This window comes from Muntiacus reevesi, chromosome 9, assembly GCF_963930625.1.
Source record: "Muntiacus reevesi chromosome 9, mMunRee1.1, whole genome shotgun sequence".
NCBI lineage: Eukaryota > Metazoa > Chordata > Mammalia > Artiodactyla > Cervidae > Muntiacus > Muntiacus reevesi.
In genome coordinates, this window is record NC_089257.1 from 33,434,416 (window position 1) to 33,455,136 (window position 20,721).

Here is a 20,721-nt window from a genome sequence, read left to right on the forward strand (position 1 = left end):
TTGGCATATTTTAAATGGTCCCTCCCCTCCCCCCGCCACTGCAGGAAGAGCAGGGGATATTTCTCTGGTATTCACTAATGAGAATGTGTATAGCTCCTGAAGGTAAAACTCATAAAAATGTGAAGGCCCCCCTATGATTGGAGCTCCCTAGAGCTTTGCCCTTTTAGACTTGTCCAAATTGAGTCTCCAGCAATTTTTCAATTCAGTTCAGTTCAGTCCCTCAATCACGTCCAACTCTTTGCGACCCTGTGGACTACAGCACGCCAGGCTTCCCTGTCCATCACCAGCTTTCAAAGCTTGCTCAAACTCATGCACATCAAGTTGGTGATGCCATCAAACCATCTCATCCTCTCTTGTCCCTTTCTCCTCCTGCCTTCAATCTTTCCAAGCATCAGGGTCTTTTCCAATGAGTCAGTTCTTCGCATCAAGTGGCCAAAGTGTTGGAGTTTCAGCTTCAGCATCAGTCCTTCCAATGAATATTCAGGACTAATTTCCTTTAGGGATGGACTGGTTGGATTTCCTTGCAGTCCAAGGGACTCTCAAGAGTCTTCTCCAACCCCACAGTTCAAAAGCATCAATTCTTTGGTGCTCAGCTTTCTTTATAGTCCAACTGTCACATCCATGCATGACTACTGGAAAAACCATAGCTTTGACTAGATGGACCTTTGTTGGCAAAGTAATGTCTCTGCTTTCTAATAAGCTGTCTATGTTGTTCATAGCTTTTATTCCAAGGAGCAAGCATCTTTCAATTCCATTGTTGCAGTCACCATCTGCAGTGATTTTGGAGCCCCCAAATAAAGCCTCTTGCTGTTTCCATTGTTTCCCCATCTATTTGCCATGAAGTGATGGGACTGGATGCCATGATCTTAATTTTATGAATGTATAAAAACCAATGTACTTGTCAATTATAAATTAGATTTCCTACCCTGGCACTGGTCCTGTGGAAGTTTCTTCCCTGATAAGTTGTGGTTCTCTGTATTTGCTTGTTTGTCTCTAGAGTTTTGGGGCAGTAGTTTGCCCTGTGGCCTCACTTGTTTGACAGATCTAGGGAGTGCTATTGGTTTTTCAGTTTGTTCAGCTTTTACTTGTTAGGATGGAGCAAGGACTTTGAAGTTCCTTGCATGCTGATCTGGAAACTGGAAGTTCTTTGCTGGGATGTTTTAAATTGGTGAATGGACTGATCCTGGAAGGAAATGAAAAAGCTTTTAAAGCTAAAATTGGATATATGTATAGATAACATGTGTTATACAAGTGCAAGACAGAAAGTACATGAGGTCTTGCCTGGCATAAAAACTGAGGTTTTTCTAGATGACTGAAATTCTGGGGAAGTGACGTAGGATCATCAAAGATGTGAAGTGGAGAATACTCGTATGCCCTAACTTCACTCATTTATTCCACAGATACTGATATACTGGGGATACATAGATGAAAATATCTCTGTCTATAGAATTTGTAATTTATTGGACACTGTTGGTTGGTTACTCAACTTCTAGACTCATGGCCTTCATCTCTTTTTTCAAAGGTACCACCTTACTTTCCATGTCAGAGCCCTTACTCTTTTTGCACTGCCTCTATGCTCTCCTTGCCTGCTTTTCCCCTTCACCTGGTAAGTCTCTCTAGAGAGAGACCAGAGAAGACGCTGATGGTTGCCAACATGCCAACTAATCTTCATCTTCATCGTGACGTTTTAGTTATTTGCTCTTCTCCACAAAATGTGTGCACTAGTCATGGAGACTACTTCCCAGCCAGAGGGCAGATCCTGACTCATTGAAGTTAAACATGGAAATTCCATTTTCTTTTGTCAAAAATTAGTTTAAGAGAGTTTATGTGACAGAGTTGTGATTGAGAAGACATGAGAGAAAGCTTGGAGGACGGGTTCTAGAAATGGTTTCTTTCCTTCCAAGAAACAGATGTGGGAAATGTCAGAATTTTTGCTCCCTTCCACATAGTCATGTCTGAATATGATGCCTGGAACTCTTGCAGCCATTTTAGCAGCTTGAGGCCGATGCACACACATGAAGTAAGGCAGACGCAAGAGACCTACAGAGGAGTGGAACTGAGGAAATGTGATGTGGGGAGCCTGCCTCATTCTGGGACTTCAAGTTTTGTGAGATAAAAAATGTCTTTATTGTTAGATTAGGAGTTTCTGTTGATTGAAGTCAAAACTATTATTATTGTATATCATTCTTCATCAAACCGAGTCGATTCCTCAGGGAAGGCTGAACACCACTCCCTTCATATTAGTTCTGTTCTCTCATTTCATGCTTTTGTAGTTTCCTAGACTTTTCATATAGAACACTTATCACAATTTGTAATCATTTACTTCTGTGATTACTTGATCAATGTCTGGTATTACCATCAGACAATTAGCTCTATGAGGACCCTTGTGTCTGTCTTGTTCACCACTGTCATACCAGTGCCCTGAATAGTGTCTGGCATGCAGTAGGTACTCGTGAATATTACTAGAATAAATAGATGAATATACAAACATCTATACTGTTCATGTGGTTCTCAAGGCAAGAATACTGAAATGGTTTGCCATGCCCTTCTCCAGTGGACATGTTTTGTCTTTTTGCCTTTTTGAGAGTGGCAAAACTGGTTTATAGCTCAACATTCAGAAAACTAATTTCATGGCATCCAATCCCATCATTTCATGGCAAATAGATGGGGAAACAATAGAAACAGTGACAAACTTTATATTCTTGGGCTCCAAAATCACTGTGGACAATGACTACAGCCATGAAATTAAAAGACGCTTGCTCCTTGGAAGACAAGCTATGACCAACCTAGATAGCTTATTAAAAAGCAGAGACATCACTTTGCTGACAAGGTCTATATAGTCAGAGCTGTGGTTTTTCCAGTAGTCATGTATGGATGTGAGAGTTGAACTATAAAGAAGACTGAGTGCCAAAGAATTGATGCTTTTCAACTGTGATGCTGAAGAAGACTCTTGAGAATCTCTTGGACTGCAAGGAGATCAAATCAGTCCATTCTAAAGGAAACCAGTCCTGAATATTCATTGTAAGGACTGATGCTGAAGCTCCAATAATTTGGCCATCTGATGGGAAGAGCTGACTCATTGGAAAGATTGAAGGCAGGAGGAGAAGGGGATGACAGAGGATGAGATGGTTGGATGGCATCACCAACTCAATGGGCATGAGTTTGAGCAAACTCTGGGAAACAGTGAAGGACAGGGAAGCCTGGCGTGCTGCAGTCTATGGAGTTGCAAAGAGTTGGACATGACTTAGTGACTGAGGAATAATAAAACAAACATTTATGTAAAGCTCAGTGGGAGCCAGGGGAAAGTTTTTAAGCCTGACTGGAAGAATCAGGGAAGGAGTCACAAGAGAGGTAAAAATACTAAATTTTGAAGGAGGAAGATGAATTTTACAAGCCTAGAAGCTGGTAGGGAAGAGTGGTCCAGACAGTGGGGAAGTATATGCAGAGACACAGAGGTATGTTATAAGCCACTACATCAAATGAAGCAAACTTTCATCGCAAGAACTTTTAGTTCAGATCTATTCTCAAAATGATATTTAACAACACAAAAGTATATTGTTATTCATAAAGTCTTTCCTCTTTCTTAATTTAAATTCCTGGACAGAGAAATTACCCCCAGTGTTCATCAGCTTTTCCACAGATTTCCTCTTTTTGCATAAATTATCACTAATGAAACTCATTTATTCACCTTTTAATGGTCTGTTGGGGGAGAAATAAAGACCAACGAAGATATCTTGTGACACGTCATTCTGGTGACCTGTGGAGTTATTCCGATTAACCAGCCAAGACGCTAATATTCTACAAGTCAAATCAGAGAAATAGAACAGACCTAAGTGTCCACACTGCCAAATGGGGGTAAATTCTAATCCAAGTTACATCAGATCTATTATGAGTTTGGAGGCAAATCAAATCTTTAGACTATTATATCCAGGAAACCTAGTCATCTTCCGTCGGCACCAGCTGCTGTAGCCCATAATATGTCATGTCCTATATAACACTTCAGAAATTGTTGCAACAGCATCCAATCCTCTGCCCCTTCTTTCCAGGGCAGAAATTATTTTTCAACAGAGAAGGAAACAGCCAGTCTGTAGGATGCTGGTTTGGAATGCTGTCTTCTAGTGACAAAATACAACATGTAAGTGGTCTAGCTGATTTTGAATATAAGCCACTACTGATTCTTTATGTTCAGGGTGTAACTAATTCCACAAACTAGGCCAATATCATTTGTTTATCATCATACCATGAGGCTTGTAATTTTGGTCACAATCACTAAATGTCTCCAGGAAAGCAAGTAATGATTTCATCCACTTTCAGATACTTTCCAAACGCAGATCTCCAATCCAGGTCTTTGTCCTGAGCTGTATGTATATATAGAGCCAATGGCCAAGTAGATCAGCTCAAGGGCAATCCAAGTTCAGTCTGTTCAAAACTGTATTCATTGTCTTGCCTACAAACTTGCTTCTGCTCTTGTGGCTTCTCTCCTTAAGCATGGAATCACAGTTAACTCATTTTTCTTAACTAGAAACCCGGCAGGCATTTTGAACATTTCCTTCATTCTTTACATGCAGAGAGGCATCAAGTTCTCTAGATTTAGCCTCCTAAGTATCTCTTCATTCCCTCTCCCAGCATTCTAATTCAGTTCTTAATCTCTCATCCAGCTTCCTACAGTAAGCAGATTTATAACCTCATAAGTAGATTTATAGCTTCTAGCCTTGCTCATTTACAATTTCCTCTACACTCTAGCCAGATGGAGCTTTAAAAAATGAATATCTGACCAAGGCACTCTATCGTTAAAAAAAAACCTTTAAGTGGCTCCTTATTGCTTTCAAGACAAAATGTCAGCTCTTTAGTGCAACATTCATTTTGATGTTTCAAGACCTGGTCCTTATCTCTGTCTTTGGCATCATATATCTTGTCTCATCCTTTTCTATTCCCTCCCTCTACAACCTCTGTTATTATAACTAACAATAGTTACCATTTACTGAGTACTTACCCTCACTTAGGAACCATATAAATGCTTTACATTTATATATTTTCTATACTTCTCTGATGATGTCTATCACCTGGGATCTTTGCTAAAGATACATACAGTTCTTGGTTCTTAGCCCAGACCCATCGAATTGTAGCCTTCACAGAATGAGACTGGGAAGTAGCATTAAAGGCACACACACAAACATGACTCTAATCATCTGAGGATTTTGAGAAAATTCTGCTCTCTGTGAACTTTTACTTAATCCACATATAACTTAATAAGATAACTATTCTTAGTCTAATTTATATATAGAAATCTGAGGCTTAAGGGAAGAAGTTGTTTTTTCAAAGACACCTAGTTAACTGATTATTATTATTACTCTTTGAACCTAGGCATCCAAGCCCAGGATTTACACCATTCCTACGCTCTGCTCTTTTTAAACTTGTAAATCAGCACATGCACTGTGATCACTCTCAATTCTCTGTGCCTCTTCTATCTTTTGAGCTGGAAAGTAATTTTCCTGTCTTTGCCAGGAAAACTACTGCTAACCCTCATTCAACTTGGATGCCTTCCTATGAACCATTCTGTTAATGTAACACAATATCATCTACATCCTTATCTGTTTCCCTACCAGACCATAAGTAGGTACATCACAAGTCCTTCTATGTCTTTAGGCTAGTAGTGTGCCTGACATATACCTGGTATGTGATTAAATATCTGTCAAATGAATAAAAGCATGACCACTCACCTTAGTGTTGCAATTGCCTGGAGTTTAGGTTTTGTAAGTGGATGGACCTAGGGTTACTCAAGAAATGTATTTGTTTTTAGGTACTGATTAGCTATTTGTTTTCAGGTATTATTAGCTGCCCCTTCAGTTCGAACCATGCCCCTATTGAACTTACCTATTTTCATTCTAGGAGCTGTCATTGAGCTCTTAGAAGAGATGTCATTGAGAACCCGACCCACTCCATTTGGAGTTTGAAAAAATCAAACTTATGTGGTGTACCATAGTAGCCCCATCAAGACCAGATGATTGGGAAAGGGCAATGAACACCCCAGAAAGGGCCAGCATTACAAGGGAAAGAGGAGACTGGGCTGGTGATGTGGACTTACTACCAGGGTTCAGACAACAGAGGGGCGTGCTGACATGGGCCTCAGGCACTTCTCATCCAGATTCTCAGTGCCATTGGCACAGTGTGAGTGTGAAACTCACGGATGGAAGTAATATTTTCATTTAGTTATAAACCAACAGGTAGAGCTCCACAGCAGTGCCAGTGATGAAGACTTTCAGAATAGGAGGTTTGATTAGGGCCCCAGGTGTGTAGACTAAAAATCTATATACTACCAGGATTTCAGCAAATGGAAATGCCAAGACTCCTTTTTTTCAGGAGACACGGATAAGGACTGGGCACAGTAGGCATACCCAACAGGTACAACAGCCTTCATGGCTGGTGGTGACTCCTGTGGTCCACCACTGGGGACAAGGCGGTGGCCATAGAGAAAGCCGAGACCAGCAGGTGAAACCGTCCACAGGTGAGCAGACGTCATGTTCATTTACGGGTGTTGCGTGCATCTTGGTTCTACCTTGACTAGTTCTTAGTTGAAGGCTAGAAGTGAAGGGAACAGATCAACAGACAGGGGTATGCTATCCTGGCAGTCCTTAGGATTACTTATTTGGGGCAAGAGAAACTTTGTAAGGTCAGGGGACTATATTTTCTTTTAATTTGACATATTCTTGGGTCTGATGTCATAGTTTAGGTATTATAAGAAAAGCTTAGCTCACCAGGTTGATGAGGGCTGGAAATTTGGGTCACAGAATTTGGTAATAAAAGTAAACAAAGAGATCTTTGAAAATATGATCCCAATATGCTATGCTTGGGAAAATAGCATTCCCAAGCATGCTAAAGCCAGTTATATGAAGTCATGAAAAAAGAGACCCTACAGGTAACAGAGCAGAAACATGTCTTATTTGAGACAAGTTTTATTTGAAACACAAACTTTATTTGAAACAAAGCTTTATTCAAAAGAAGCCTTATTTGAAGACAGAATTTGGTTTAGTACAAAAAGATTTGAAGGCATTCTGGAGACTCTCACAGATGGGCAAAAGAAATTAGATCATACATGCATCTGAACAGAAGAGATGCTTTATTTGGAAAAGAGGAAACATGGCTACAACATCTAAAAAATTGGCGTTGTATATGATTACAAAAAAAAGAGAACTCTTGTGAGAAAGATGACATGTTCAGTGTTAAAGAGGTTAACATGTAACTGACATGGCTCATGGTCTGTGAAGACAAATAACCTTGTCATATCTTATAAAATACACTCATTGGAATCTTACCGAAGTTAGCAACAGGAGAGTCAGTTTCTATTCTGGACACTCTGCCTTAAGATACGTAGCCTTGACATGACCACATCCCAGTCAGCATAAGCCCCTTCTAGATGGCGGGATATCTCAGTTCCGGCTTCGTAGCTTCGTCGGCCATGAAGTAAGCGCCAATTATCAAAGGTGATCACATCGCCTAGACAAAAGATTTTTTACAGTGTGAATATAATCTTCCATGTAAATGATTCGCTGAGCTAGAAAATGTGAAATGCAAAAACAGCACTGCCACGTGGTTCACACCCAGAGACAATATGTTTACTTCTTTACATGAAATTATATATTTGCTTTTTCATACAAATCAGACCACTAGGTGCTGATTGCTTTAGGCCTTTTGACATCTGAACTTCATAGACTAAATTATACAACAAAGTGATTCAGTTATACATATACATACATTCATTTTTATATATTTTTCCATTATGGTTTATCACAGGATATAGAAAAATTTCCTGTGCTATAGAGTAGGACCTTTTTGCTTATATATTCTATATATAATTGTTTGCATCTGCTAACCCCCAAATCCCACCCCATCTCGCCACCACCTTGGCAACCACAAGTCTATTCTCTATGTCAGAGTCTCTTTCTGTTTCATAGACAGGTTCATTTGTGCCATATTTTGGATTCTGCATACAAGTGATATCATATGACATTTGTCTTTCTCTTTCTGACTTAAGAAATGCTTATTTCTAGTTTAACAGCTTCAGAGAATTATAAGGATAGTGACATTCTTGGTTTGTCTTTTATGTTCTTAGTATTTATGTATATTATTTCTAAGCCTCATAAAAATCTTGAAATAAGAGTATTATCTCATCTTTTCATACATAGAAAACTGAAGCTCTGAGAAGTTGAAGCACTTTCAGAAGGTTTCTGCCATTAAATGGTGAAGCTTGAATTCTAACTCCTGTATTTTGGGTATTTTTCTCCCAATGCATTTCCATTTTACATGTTACTGCTGTTAAAAATCAACGTGGTGTTGACTGCATAACAGTGAATTTATGAAGATTCTAGTAGTACTTTACTAGATCCAAAGATCAATTAAAAAATAAAAGGCACAAGAGAAAAGTATCTTCTACTTGGCCCAGTCAACAGGAGGGAGAAATTAAGCCTTTTATTTTAGATATCAAAAGCCTTGAGTTTCATGTCACTTTATTAAGTAGAGATGGTGCAGAGAACCCACAATGCTTTCTGCTCCTTTATCCAAGTGGCTGGAATACTTTAGTATGACTTTGTTTCAGGTAGCAATATGCCTGCCAGATCAGATAAGTGCAGTGAGTAAACATGACTCATGAACTTTAGAGTGAGAGTCATGGGGATAATTTTGTCTGTTTACCAAGTTAGAAGAATTAAGTATAAGCTTCAGTTTGTATTGACTGGCTATCAGAATAGAAAATATGTCATCAGTCTTCATATCAGATATGAGATTTTATTTGGCCTGTAGCTTGTCTTTCAATATTTATTCTTTAGGTTAGAGGTTATTAAATTTTGATGTGTTTAAAGATTACATAGGAGCTTATTTAATGATGAGTATTTTAAAGTCAACTTGGAGCCAGGGTCGGAGCCAGAAGTCTGCTATTTAAGCAAGCTGGTTATACACCAAGACTCTGTTGTAAGTTGTTCCACTTGCCACGTCTGAGAAAAACTGCTCTAGATACTGTGCTCAATGCTTAAGATTGAAGAAAACCTTCTTTCAGTTGTTTGAGAAGGTGTGTTCACTGACCTGGATTCATCTTGAAAGTAACCTTGAAATCTTTACAGTTCATGAGGTCAACAAACTCCTTCAGAGCAGCATAGAAAGGTTGAACTCTCTCGACAGGTACATCAAATATCGTGTCTCTAGTTGCATTGTTGAAGTTGATACGAACCACTTGATCTTTATCGTCTAATCTATTTTTCAAAGAGAAGAAGTTAAAATATAGAAGTCATGAAGTATTTATTTGCATTTGTAAGGGTCATTTCATCTTGGAAGATGTTTCTGAAATATAGTATTAAAGAATCCAAATATATGTACAGAAAATATTAAGGTTATCTGTGATACAAAGTATTCATTGGTTTTTCATTTATTCATTTGGCAAGTGTTTTTGGAAATCTTACCACCAAAGTGCCAGAATAATTCCAATTACTTCAAAATAAATATTTCTGAGAAATTTAAGTTAAAATTTTTATTTGTTAGGAAAATGAATTCATTCTTCATTCTTTGAAAAAGAGTAGATTTTACATATTAAAATATGTCTATGTTATAATTCATAGATCAATCAACTTATATGTTTTATCTATTGGGGCTTTAAGTATGATTTTATTGGATCATTATTGGGAAGAAAGACTTGTTTTTTTGTTTTCTTTTTTAATTAATTAATTAATTTTTTTGAATTTTATTATTATTTTTTTATATTGTAGTGGTTTTTGCCATACATTGACATGAATCAGCCATGGATTTACATGTGTTCCCCATCCCAATCCCCCCTCCCACCTCCCATTCCATCCCATCCCTCTGGGTCTTCCCAGTGCACCAGCCCTGAGCACTTGTCTCATGCATCCAACCTGGGCTGGTGATCTGTTTCACACTTGATGGTATACTTGTTTCAATGCTATTCTCTCAGAATATCCCACCCTCGCCTTCTCCCACAGAGTTGAAAAATCTGTTCTGTATATCTGTGTCTCTTTTTCTGTTTTGCATATAGGGTTATCGTTACCATCTTTTTAAATTCCATATATATGCGTTAGTATACTGTATTTGTCTTTATCTTTCTGGCTCACCTCACTCTGTATAATGGGCTCCAGTTTCATCCATCTCATTAGAACTGATTCAAATGAATTCTTTTTAACGGCTGAGTAATATTCCATGGTGTATATGTACCATAGCTTCCTTATCCTACCCCAACGTTCATCGCAGCACTGTTTATAATAGCCAGGAAATGGAAGCAACCTAGATGTCCATCAGCAGACTTGTTTTTTTTAAAGCTTGAAATAATCTGTTCTAATTCAATCCCTAATTTTCAGATGGAGAAACAAAGTCACAGAGAAAGTAGAGTCTTGCTGGAAGTACATTCTTTGGATTCTTTCATCTATATTAACTATCTTAGTGTATAGGCTTAGAGAAGACTGATACTGTATTTCACTTAATGTTGTATTCTCAGCACTTACATAGAGCCTGGGCATAATAGGCAGTTAAAAAATATTTGTTACATGTGTAACTTTGTATATTTTTTAGTACCTTTGGAGAGTACCAAGGTCTTTTGAGTATCTTGAGAGATTCTAATATTGTGATCTCTATAGTATTTCTTAGAATGTAAATCATGATCATGATAATATAACATAATACTGTTTTTAATGTAAGAAATAATAGTCCTAAGTTTGAGTTTGTTGGTTATAATTAGCAAGGTATGAGCATTGCTTAGTCACAGAGACAAAAGGAAGAAAAACTTTTTTAGCTTATTAGGAAGATGGACTTTTAGCCAGTTCTAAAATAGCAACCAACTTTATCTTTTCTTTAGGTAGAAAGAGGACAGATAGAGAAAACCTGAAGGTGGGCAAGGATGGTGATGAAGTGCCAAGAATTACTCCTGGGTCAGCTTAGGAGGTGGTAATGTGAGCCAATAGCTGACTGGTGGGTCAAATGGAACAGACTCTGGTACATGTTCCAGGGCTTGGTGATACTGATTTGGGGGTCTAGATTACACTTGGCTGGCTCCTCACACAGAGAGAACCAGTGGTATACGAAGTATGGCTACCTGGTCCCCACACTTTGCATCTCAGATTAATAGTCAATCTTGTGAGCCAATGGCAAGTGTAATGATAAAAGCTCTGTCTAGTCAAATCTGTGTAGTCTTTTTCCAGTAGTCATGTATGGATGTGAGAGTTGGACTATAAAGGAAGCTGAGTGCCGAAAAATTGATGGTTTTGAACTGTGGTGTTGGAGAAGACTCTGGAGAGTCCCTTGGACTGCAAGGAAATCCAAACAGTCGATCCTAAAGGAAATCAGTCCTGAATATTCATTGGAAGGATTGATGCTGAAGCTGAAGCTCCAATTCTTTGGCCACCTGATGCAAAGAGCTGACTCACTAGAAAAGCCCCTCATGCTGGGAAAGATTGAAGGTGGGAGGAGAAGGGGAGGACAGAGGATGAGATGGCTGGATGGCATCACCGACTCAATGAACATGAATATGCACAAGCTCCAGGAGTTGGTGATGGACAGGGAGGCCTGGTGTGCTGCAGTCCATCGGGTCACAAAGAATCAAACATGACTGAGCAACTGAACTGAACTGAACTGAATGATAAACTCTTAGAAATAGTCATTAACAGCAACTCTTTGCTAATTGAGTAGTGACTGAAAATACCTATTGATCCCATATAAGGAAAGAAAGTGTAAGAAAGAAACAGGTTTTCAAAAAAGGCTCTTAGAACTTGAATTTATATATATTGATAAAAATACAAATATGACTGAATAGGCAATGAAGTGCTCTCCCCTGCTGCCCCATCTTTTCCACATAGATAAAGGATGCTCTATAGCCTGCAATTTGCAGCTTCATGAACAAAGAATGAAGGAAGAGGTCAGTCAGCAGAAGAGACTGTGGATCTTCAGGTTTGAGTAATACAAAGTATAGAGCTTGAGACCTTTTGATTGATGTGTTCATACTGCTCGTTTCAGACCACTTTTACAGTTTCTGAGGACCTTTTGCCTTTTCACCTTATCTTTAAAATTCTAGCCTAACTCCTCCTGACACACATCCCTTCCTCTTCCCCTGCATTATTTTCTGTGCATGTAACAATGACGGACTTCCCTGGTGGCTCAGATGGCAAAGAATCTGCCTGCAATATGGGAGACCCAGGTTCGATCCCTGGGTTGGGAAGATCCCCTGGAGGAGGGCATAGCAACCCACACCAGTATTCTTGCCTGGAGAATCCCCATGGACAGAGGAGCCTGGCGGGCTACAGTCCCCGAGGTTGCAAAGAATCGGACATGACTGAGTGACTAAGAACACAGATAATTGACAGCCTTGCGTCATCCTTCGTGTCACTGACAAGGAGGTTACACCTTTGAAACTTCCCTTGGAACTCTTGCATCCCAGCCACTCTGCTGATTTGTTTCTTTTTCCTCTAACACAATATACCATGGGATACTCAATGAAATCAGAATTTCATATTTCATGGTACATTGTATTAAGCTTTCATTTCTAAGAGTTCATTTTTGCTCAGATGCTCAGTTGTGTCCAACTCTTTGCGACCCCACGCATTAGAGCCTGCCAGGCTCCTCTGTCCTTGGGATTCTTCCACCAAGAATCCTGGAGTGGGTCACCATTTCCTCCTTCAGGGGATCTTGGAGACACAGGGGTCGAACTCAAATCTCCTCTGTTGCCTGCATTGGCGGGTGGATTCTTTACCACTAGCACCACCTGAGAAGCCCCTAAGAGTTCATGCATGTGGGCAAAAGTAATCAATTCCTCTCTCTCTCTCAGTCTCCGTTTCTTTTAACCTGGTGTTTACTTTCTATGTGAGAAAATAAGACACAAGTTTGTCTTTTAGCATTCTAAAAAGTGACCTAAGGGGAAATAGTAAGTAAATTTAGTCGTGAGGTGCAGAGATGTTATTCTGAGGATGGAAGAATGTTAGAGGAGATGTGTGCTTGGCATCATGAGGATCAACTTAAAATGCAAAATTGAACCTTAGTAAGCAGGATATGCTATATGTAAAAAGAGGATGAAAGGAAAGTCTTGATGCAGGATTATATGCTCTTCAGTTCAGTTCAGTCACTCATTCGTGTTCAACTCTTTATGACCCCATGAACAGCAGCCCATCAGGCTTCCCTGTCCATCACTAACTCCTGGAGTCTACCCAAACACATGTCCATTGCATCGGTGATGTCATCCAACCATCTCATCCTCTGTTGTTCCCTTCACTTCCTGCCTTCAATCTTTTCCAGTCCTTTCTCAGGGCTTTCCCAATGAGTCTGTTCTTTGCATCAAGTGGCCAAATATTGGAGTTTCAGCTTCAGCATCAGTCCTTCCAATGAATATTCAGGACTGATTTCCTTTAGGATGGACTGGTTGCATCTCCTTGCTGTCCAAGGGACTCTCAAGAGTCTTCTCCAACACCACAGTTCAAAAGCATCAATTCTTTGGTGCTCAGCTTTCTTTATAGTCCAATTCTCACATCCACATGTGACTACTGGAAAAGCCAGAGCTTTGATTAGATGGACTTTTGTTGGTAAAGTAATGTCTCTGCTTTTTAGTATGCAATCTGGGTTGTTCACAACTTTTCTTCCAAGGAGCACGCATCTTTTAATTCCATGACTGCAGTCACCATCTGCAGTGATTTTGGAGCCCCCAAATAAAGTCTCTCACTGTTTTCATTGTTTCCCCACATATTTGCCAGTAAGTGATGAGACTGGATGCCATGATCTTAGTTTTCTGAATGTTGAGTTTTAAGCCAACTTTTTCCACTCTCTTCTTTCGCTTTCATCAAGAGGTCCTTTAGTTCTTTGCTTTCTTCCATAAGTGTGGTGTCATCTGCATACCTGAGGTTATTGATATTTCTCCTGGCAATCTTGATTCCAGTTTGTGCTTCATTCAGCCCGGCATTTCACATGATGTACCTTGCATATTATAAATAAGCAGGGTGACAATATACAGCCTTGATACTCTTCTTTCCAGATTGGAACCAGTCTGCTGTTCCATGTCCAGTTCTAATTGTTGCTTCTTGACCTGCATACAGATTTCTCAGGAGACAGGTCAGATGATCTGGTATTCCCATCTCCTGAAGAATTTTCCACAGTTGATTGTGATCCACACAGTCAATGGCTTTGGCATAGTCAATAAAGCAAAAGTAGATGTGTTTCTGGAACTCTTGCTTTTTTGATGATCTAGTGGATGTTGGCAATTTGATCTCTGGTTCCTCTGCCTTTTCTAAATCCAGCTTGAACATCTGGAAGTTCGTGGTTCACATACTGTTGAAGCCTGGCTTGGAGAATTTTGAGCATAACTTTGCAAGTGTGTGAGATGACTGCAATTGTGCAGTAGTTTGAACATTCTTTGGCATTGCCTTTCTTTGGGACTGGAACGAAAACTGAGCTTTTCCAGTCCTGTGGCCACTGCTGAGTTTTCCAAATTTGCTGGCATGTTGAGTGTATCGCTTGCACAGCATCATCTTTTAGGATTTGATATAGCTCAACTGGAATTCTATTACTTCCACTAGCTTTGTTCATAGTGATGTTTCCTAAGGCCCACTTGCCTTTTGTTCCAGGATGTCTGGCTCTAGGTGAGTGATCACACCTTTGTGGTTATCTGGGTCATGATCTTTTTTGTATGGTTATTCTGTGTATTCTTGCCACCTCTTCTTAATATTTTCTGCTTCTGTTAGGTCCATACCATTTCTGTCCTTTATTGTGCCCTTCTTTGCATGAAATGTTCCCTTGGTATCTCTAATTTTCTTGAAGAGATCTCAATCTTTCCCATTCTATTTTTTCCCTCTATTTCTTTGCACAGATGATGGAGGAAGGCTTTCTTTTCTCTCCTTGTCATTCTTTGGAACTTTGCATTCAAATGGGTATATCTTTCCTTTTCTCCTTTGCCTTTAGCTTCTCTTCTTTTCTCAGCTATTTGTAAGGCCTCCTTAGACAGCCATTTTGCCTTTTTGCATTTCTTTTTCCTGGGAACGTCTTGATCCCTGCCTCATGTACAATGTCTTGAATCTCCATCCGTAGTTCTTCAGGCACTCTTTCTGTCAGATCTAATTCCTTAAATCTATTTGTCACTTCCACTGTATAATTGTAAGGGATTTGATTTAGGTCATACCTGAATGGCCTAGTGGTTTTCCCTACTTTCTTCAATTTAAGTGTGAATTTGACAATAAGGAGTTCATGATCTGAGCTACAGTCAGCTCCTGGTCTTGTTTTTGCTGACTGTATAGAGCTTCTCCATCTTTGGCTGCAAAGAATATAATCAGTCTGATTTCAATATTTACCATCTGCTGATGTCCATGTGTAGAGTCTTCTCTTGTGTTGTTGGAAGAGGGTGTTTGCTATGACCAGAGCGTTCTCTTGGCAAAACTCTGTTAGCCTTTGACCTAGTTCATTTTGTACTAGTCCAGGTAGCTCTTGACTTCCTACTTTTGCATTCCAGTCTGTTTTAATGAACAGGATATCTTTTTATATGCTGAGGAAGGGTGAAAAGCCCAAAGCTGGGGAATAACCAGCTATATACTAGCTATGTATGCAGGACAAGCATTTAAACATAAATCAGCAACATCGTGACTGCAAGCTAGCAAATGCAAAACCTCTTCAGTGATGTCCATAAAAGAGCCCAGTGAAGACTGGGGAATCATCTATAATTCAAGTGGGGTGCTGTAGATTCTCTTCACTAGTTAAAATATTTCTCTTTGGGAGTGATATGATGTGAATGTGTTGTGAGAATATCACTATGGTCTTGCCTACCACATTATGTTTTATGCAAGAAAATTTTATATCTTAAGAACATCTTGCAAATTCATTATGTTCCTGTCTTGCTTTTGTCATTAGAAACTCAGAGCTGAAATTAAAATCTATCACCAGTAAATAGGTTGGATTATGAAAATGGTAGCTAGCTAAAATTTATTCTGCTCTTTCTGAGTCAGGCATTGTGACAAGTCTGTCTGTATATTTTCTCTATAATTCCCACTGCAATTGTTATGTGGTAGGTATTAACACTGGCTTCCTAGGTAGCTTAGCTGGAAAAGAATCCACCTGCAGTGCAGGACACCCCGGTTCGATTCCTGGGTCAGGAAGTTTCCCTGGAGAAGGGATAGACTACCCACTCCAGTATTCTTGGGCTTCCCTGGTGGCTCAGATGGTAAAGAATCCACCAGCAGTGTGGGACACCTGGGTTCGATCCCTGGGTTTGGAAGATCCCCTGGAAGAGGGCATGGCAACCCACTCCAGTATTCTTGCCTGGAGAATCCCCATGAACAGAGGAGCCTGGAGGGCTACAGTCCAGGGGGTCACAAAGAGTCAGACACAACTGAGTGGGCAAGCACAGCACAGGTGTTCATATTACTCCATTTTTTTTTTTTTTCTTTTTGCTGACAATTATTCCTTTCTGTGGCTTAGCAAGCATAAGTCATTTGACCAACAGCATACAGATAACAAAAGAAGGAGTTGTGTTCATGTGACTGGATTTGTAACCACTAGGTTGCACTGCTATAACTCAATCGACCAATATTATTATTTTTTAAATCACCATTATTATTTTTGTCCTGGTTTATTTATTTATTATTGATTGTACTGCATGATACTTAATTTTCTCAGAAGCCTCCAAGATCTTTTTGTATTAAAAAGGAAATAAGCATCTCAAAAGAGTGAAAAGATTTAACCACTAGGAAAATTAACCCGAACAATCAGAATACTGAAACCCTTGATTAACCGAAAACTCTGTTTCATCTTCTGTTGCTAAAAACACATTTTAAGTGAATTAATGTTAAACACTTGACATTCTCTAGGGATATCTCTGAGACCTTGATAATGACCAAATTCTGGAATTTCATTACAAAAAAAATAACAAAGCCAAATTATGATTCAGATGATGGCTATTTGGTTAACCTCACTCATAGCTAAGTGTTTGTTTTTTTTTTTTTTTTGCCTCTGTTAACTAGTCTTGCAGAATCTGTAATCATATTGTGTCATTAAAAAATGATAATTTGTAATGGTCTTTTAAATATTTAAAACTGTCATGTTAAACCTAAGAATCCTGAGAGTTTATGCCTTCTCTTTTCCATTCTCGATGACTGACCTCTTGGATGATGTTACTTTGGACCAGGATTTATTTTTTTAAGTCTGTCTTCCTCTCAGACCTTTCATCCAATATTTCATGGAAATATGCTGATTAAATATGCAAAAATATTTCGCAAAGAGGACTCTTCTCCACCCTGCTGCTGTCATCACCAGGACCACTTCTGTCCGAGGTACCCTCGGCTCTGACCTGCAGTCCCATAGGAGCTCCTTCGCTGGACTTCTTATTCCCGCCCTTGTTCTCCTACACTATTGAGCACGGCAGCCAGCGTGATCCACTAAAAGTGTAAATAACTTTATATGAATATAGATGTCTCTCTTTTGGTCAAAATCTTTCACTAAGAGTGAAAACCAGTGTTCTTATGATGGTTAACACAGCTTTATATGAACTAACAGCCATCTGTCCTCCTCTCTTAACACTCTGCCCCACAGAGTGGCTTCTTGTGGCTCCTTGACCACCCCAAGCATCTTCTAAGGATCATTCTAGGATCTTTGCTCTAGCTGTTTCTGGAAACTGCTCATTTTCTGGACAAATTCCTTAACTCTTAAGTTTTGCTCAAATATCACCTACTCAGTAAAGCTTGTCCTTGAAACACTATTTCAGTTCAGTTCAGTTCAGTTCAGTCGCTCAGTCGTGTCTGACTCTTTACGACCCCATGAATCGAAGCTCACCAGGCCTCCCTGTCCATCACCAACTTCTGGAGTTTACCTAAACTCATGTCCATCGAGTTGGTGATGCCATCCAACCATCTCATCCTCTGTCATCCCCTTCTCCACCTGCCCTCAATCTTTCTCAGTCTTTCAGGGTCTTTTCAAATGAGTCAGCCCTTCGCATCAGGTGGTCAAAGTATTGAAGTTCAACTGAAACACTATTTAATGATACAAATTTTATCCTCCCTAAGTCTTTGGCTCTACAGGCTCCCCTAACCTGCCTTACTTTTCCTTGTTTCTTAAACACTTAAAATATCTTAACATTCATTTCAATTTCCTCATTTATTTTAAAAATTTCTAATTCTCCCCTCCCCCATTAGTAAGTAAGCTTCATGAGGACAGGAAACTGTTTTGTATACCAATGTATCCCGTGCACCAAGAGTGAATGGCCTCAGTAAATATTTGTTGAATGAATAAATGACGATCACGTGTATATTTAAGAAAGCTGAGTTAGTATATTGGGGATTTGATTATTTATTAGATGAGTTTATTTCATATTATTTGGTTATTTCTCCTAAAAGAAGAATACAAATTCAATTGTAAAATTGAAACACCTCAAAATTCATTAAGGTCACATTAAATCAAATATGTCCTAGAAAAAGCAATGTAGGTTAATTCTCAAATAAAAGGATACTTGGGTGGCCTTTGTAGATACTCTCTTATGAAATAATGCTAAACAAAAAAAGAACACAAAAAGTTCTGTGTAGGGAACATATGATTTTTTGTCATCAATCTGGGGAGATGTTATTGTTTCTTTCTCTGCCCTTGTGGTACAGATGAGGCTGACCTTTCTTCGGAGATGAACATGTGATCCAGGGACAGCCAATCAGAATTCTCTGACTTTCTAGTCATGGCAATTCTTCCAGTATAGGCTTAAACATATTCTGGGCAGCGAGTCTACATCTTTGCTGTAGCTATTGGAAAATAAGTATTTTTTGTGTCCTGTCATTACCAGCTCTAAGGACAATGAAAACCTGGAGCTTCTACTGATTATCTTTAAAAATGAAGCCAACACAGAGGATGTGTTGGCTAAGACGTGAAGGAAAAAATAAAAGATCAATATCAGATGATACTTTTCAACTCCTAGACTATCCAGCTTGAGTTACATTTTTTCACTTCTGAAAGGGTCCTGATTAGTACAATCACACTGAGTATAACTATGCAGAATTTATAGTTTAAAAATGGAGAATACATGAAGTCTTAGTTACTTATATTGATTAAGAACAGAGATTTCATGGAGTTTGATTTATTTTTATTTTTATGGTGAAAAGGTTCTTTCTTTTCTCCTTCATTAGAGAACTGGGCTAAACAGTTAATATAAAATAAAGTTCAGAAATGAGTTGGATTTTTCTGTTTAAGCTTTAGGTTAATGAAGCTTTTGCTGTCACTGTTTTATTGAGATGAGAAACTTAGAAACAGTACTTACTCTATAATTTTGTGTTTGGACTGTACAGAGAAATCACAGTAATCCACTCCAATGTCTGTAAAGTCCACGAAGGTGGAGGACAGAATCTGGAATGCTCGAGGATTTTTTTCCTTGAGCTTTTGGCATACGTTGAATCCATCTACAATTTCTGACTCACCCCCAGTGACGGTTTGCTTTATGCAGTGCAGAAGTTGAACCTAGAAATAGAAACAGAGAACCATGTTTTAGAATGGTATGCACCTACATTTTTGACAGCTTTAAAGAAAGATTCATAAAGGTAATATACTTTTATATCTGTCACTTGTGTCAACAGAGAAAGAGGTTAGGGAAAAAAGTTGCTTCAAATCAAAAGTTTGCTGTTCAAATAGTGTTACAGTTTAAGACAAGGATGCAATCAAACAACGTTTGTTTGTAAACAAAAGGCACAGATCATAAGAGCAGTAGGGAGTGAGCACTTCCTGTTGGCATGACAGAAGTGGAATTTAATTTGGGCAAAGTAGTAGGGATAAGATTTTGGATACATAGACTAGAACAGCGAGAGCAAATCACTTGTCAGTGTTGATGGGTGTGCAAAAACGCACACTTCACTGGATCTCAAAATATCTGGCTTCAGTAGAGGGTTACAACTGGAAATAGTAATCCACTTGGAAAGATAATTTGGGATCTAGTCAGGGGAAGTGTTGAATGTCAAATGAAAGATTGGACTTTCTTGTGCACACAGAGGAATTGGTAAAGGTTTTTGAATATGGAAATAGTGTAGTCAAGACTGAGTTGAAAATTATTAGTCCAGTGGTGTTAACAAGGGATACAATTTTTTTAAGGGAATAACTTGTAAGAGAGTAACTACTTGAGAATCTAATGCAATAAAAGTGAAAGTCACTCAGTCGTGTCTGACTCTGTGACTCCATGGACTATACAGTCCGTGGAATTCTCCAGGCCAGAAAACTGGAGTGGGTAGCCTTTCCCTTCTCCAGGGGATCTTCCCAACCCAGGGATCAAACCCAGGTCTCCTGTTTTGCAGGTGGATTCTTTACCAGCTGAGCCACAAGGGAAGCCCCAAGTCACAGGAGAGGTAGTTCAAGTATAATGATAAAGGAATGAGGTAGGATGAGGCTATGAGGATGAATAAGCCCAAGAAATAATGGGAATGAGAAACCAAAAGGATGGTAAGTGTTAATTACTTTTACTAAGATTTAGAGAAAAATGCGTAATATGATTTCATTTTGGAAAGCTAAATGTGGTAATATTTTAAATAATATTCTTCTGAATGGAGTTATTTTTCTTGGTTATGTGATTCCTTTTAGTAAGTCAGCATGGGTGGGTGATTTTGAATATTTAAATTTAGACTGTGATTTTCTGCATAAAGAAAGTAACACTCTTCAGCTGTGAAAGCTTCCTTCTTCATGAAATAAAAATAAAAACCAATGTTTGACAATTTTTATAAAAAGGAAGAGGCAAATACGATCAAATAC

General features: G+C 38.9%; 1 protein-coding gene across 3 annotated transcripts in view; it reads right to left on the minus strand.

Moving 5' to 3' along the window:
* Positions 1-6,966: 6,966 nt before the first annotated feature.
* BBOX1 (gamma-butyrobetaine hydroxylase 1) overlaps positions 6,967-20,721 on the minus strand; it is a 68,133-nt gene continuing 54,378 nt past the window's right edge. For all 3 annotated transcript variants that reach the window (XM_065944605.1, XM_065944604.1, XM_065944606.1), the window contains exons 6-8: positions 19,250-19,446; positions 9,076-9,242; positions 6,967-7,494 (exon numbers count right to left, since the gene is read on the minus strand). In XM_065944605.1, the coding sequence (XP_065800677.1) occupies positions 7,334-7,494; positions 9,076-9,242; positions 19,250-19,446 (525 nt within the window). In that variant the 3' untranslated portion in view covers positions 6,967-7,333. The remainder of the gene's footprint in view (positions 7,495-9,075; positions 9,243-19,249; positions 19,447-20,721) is intronic.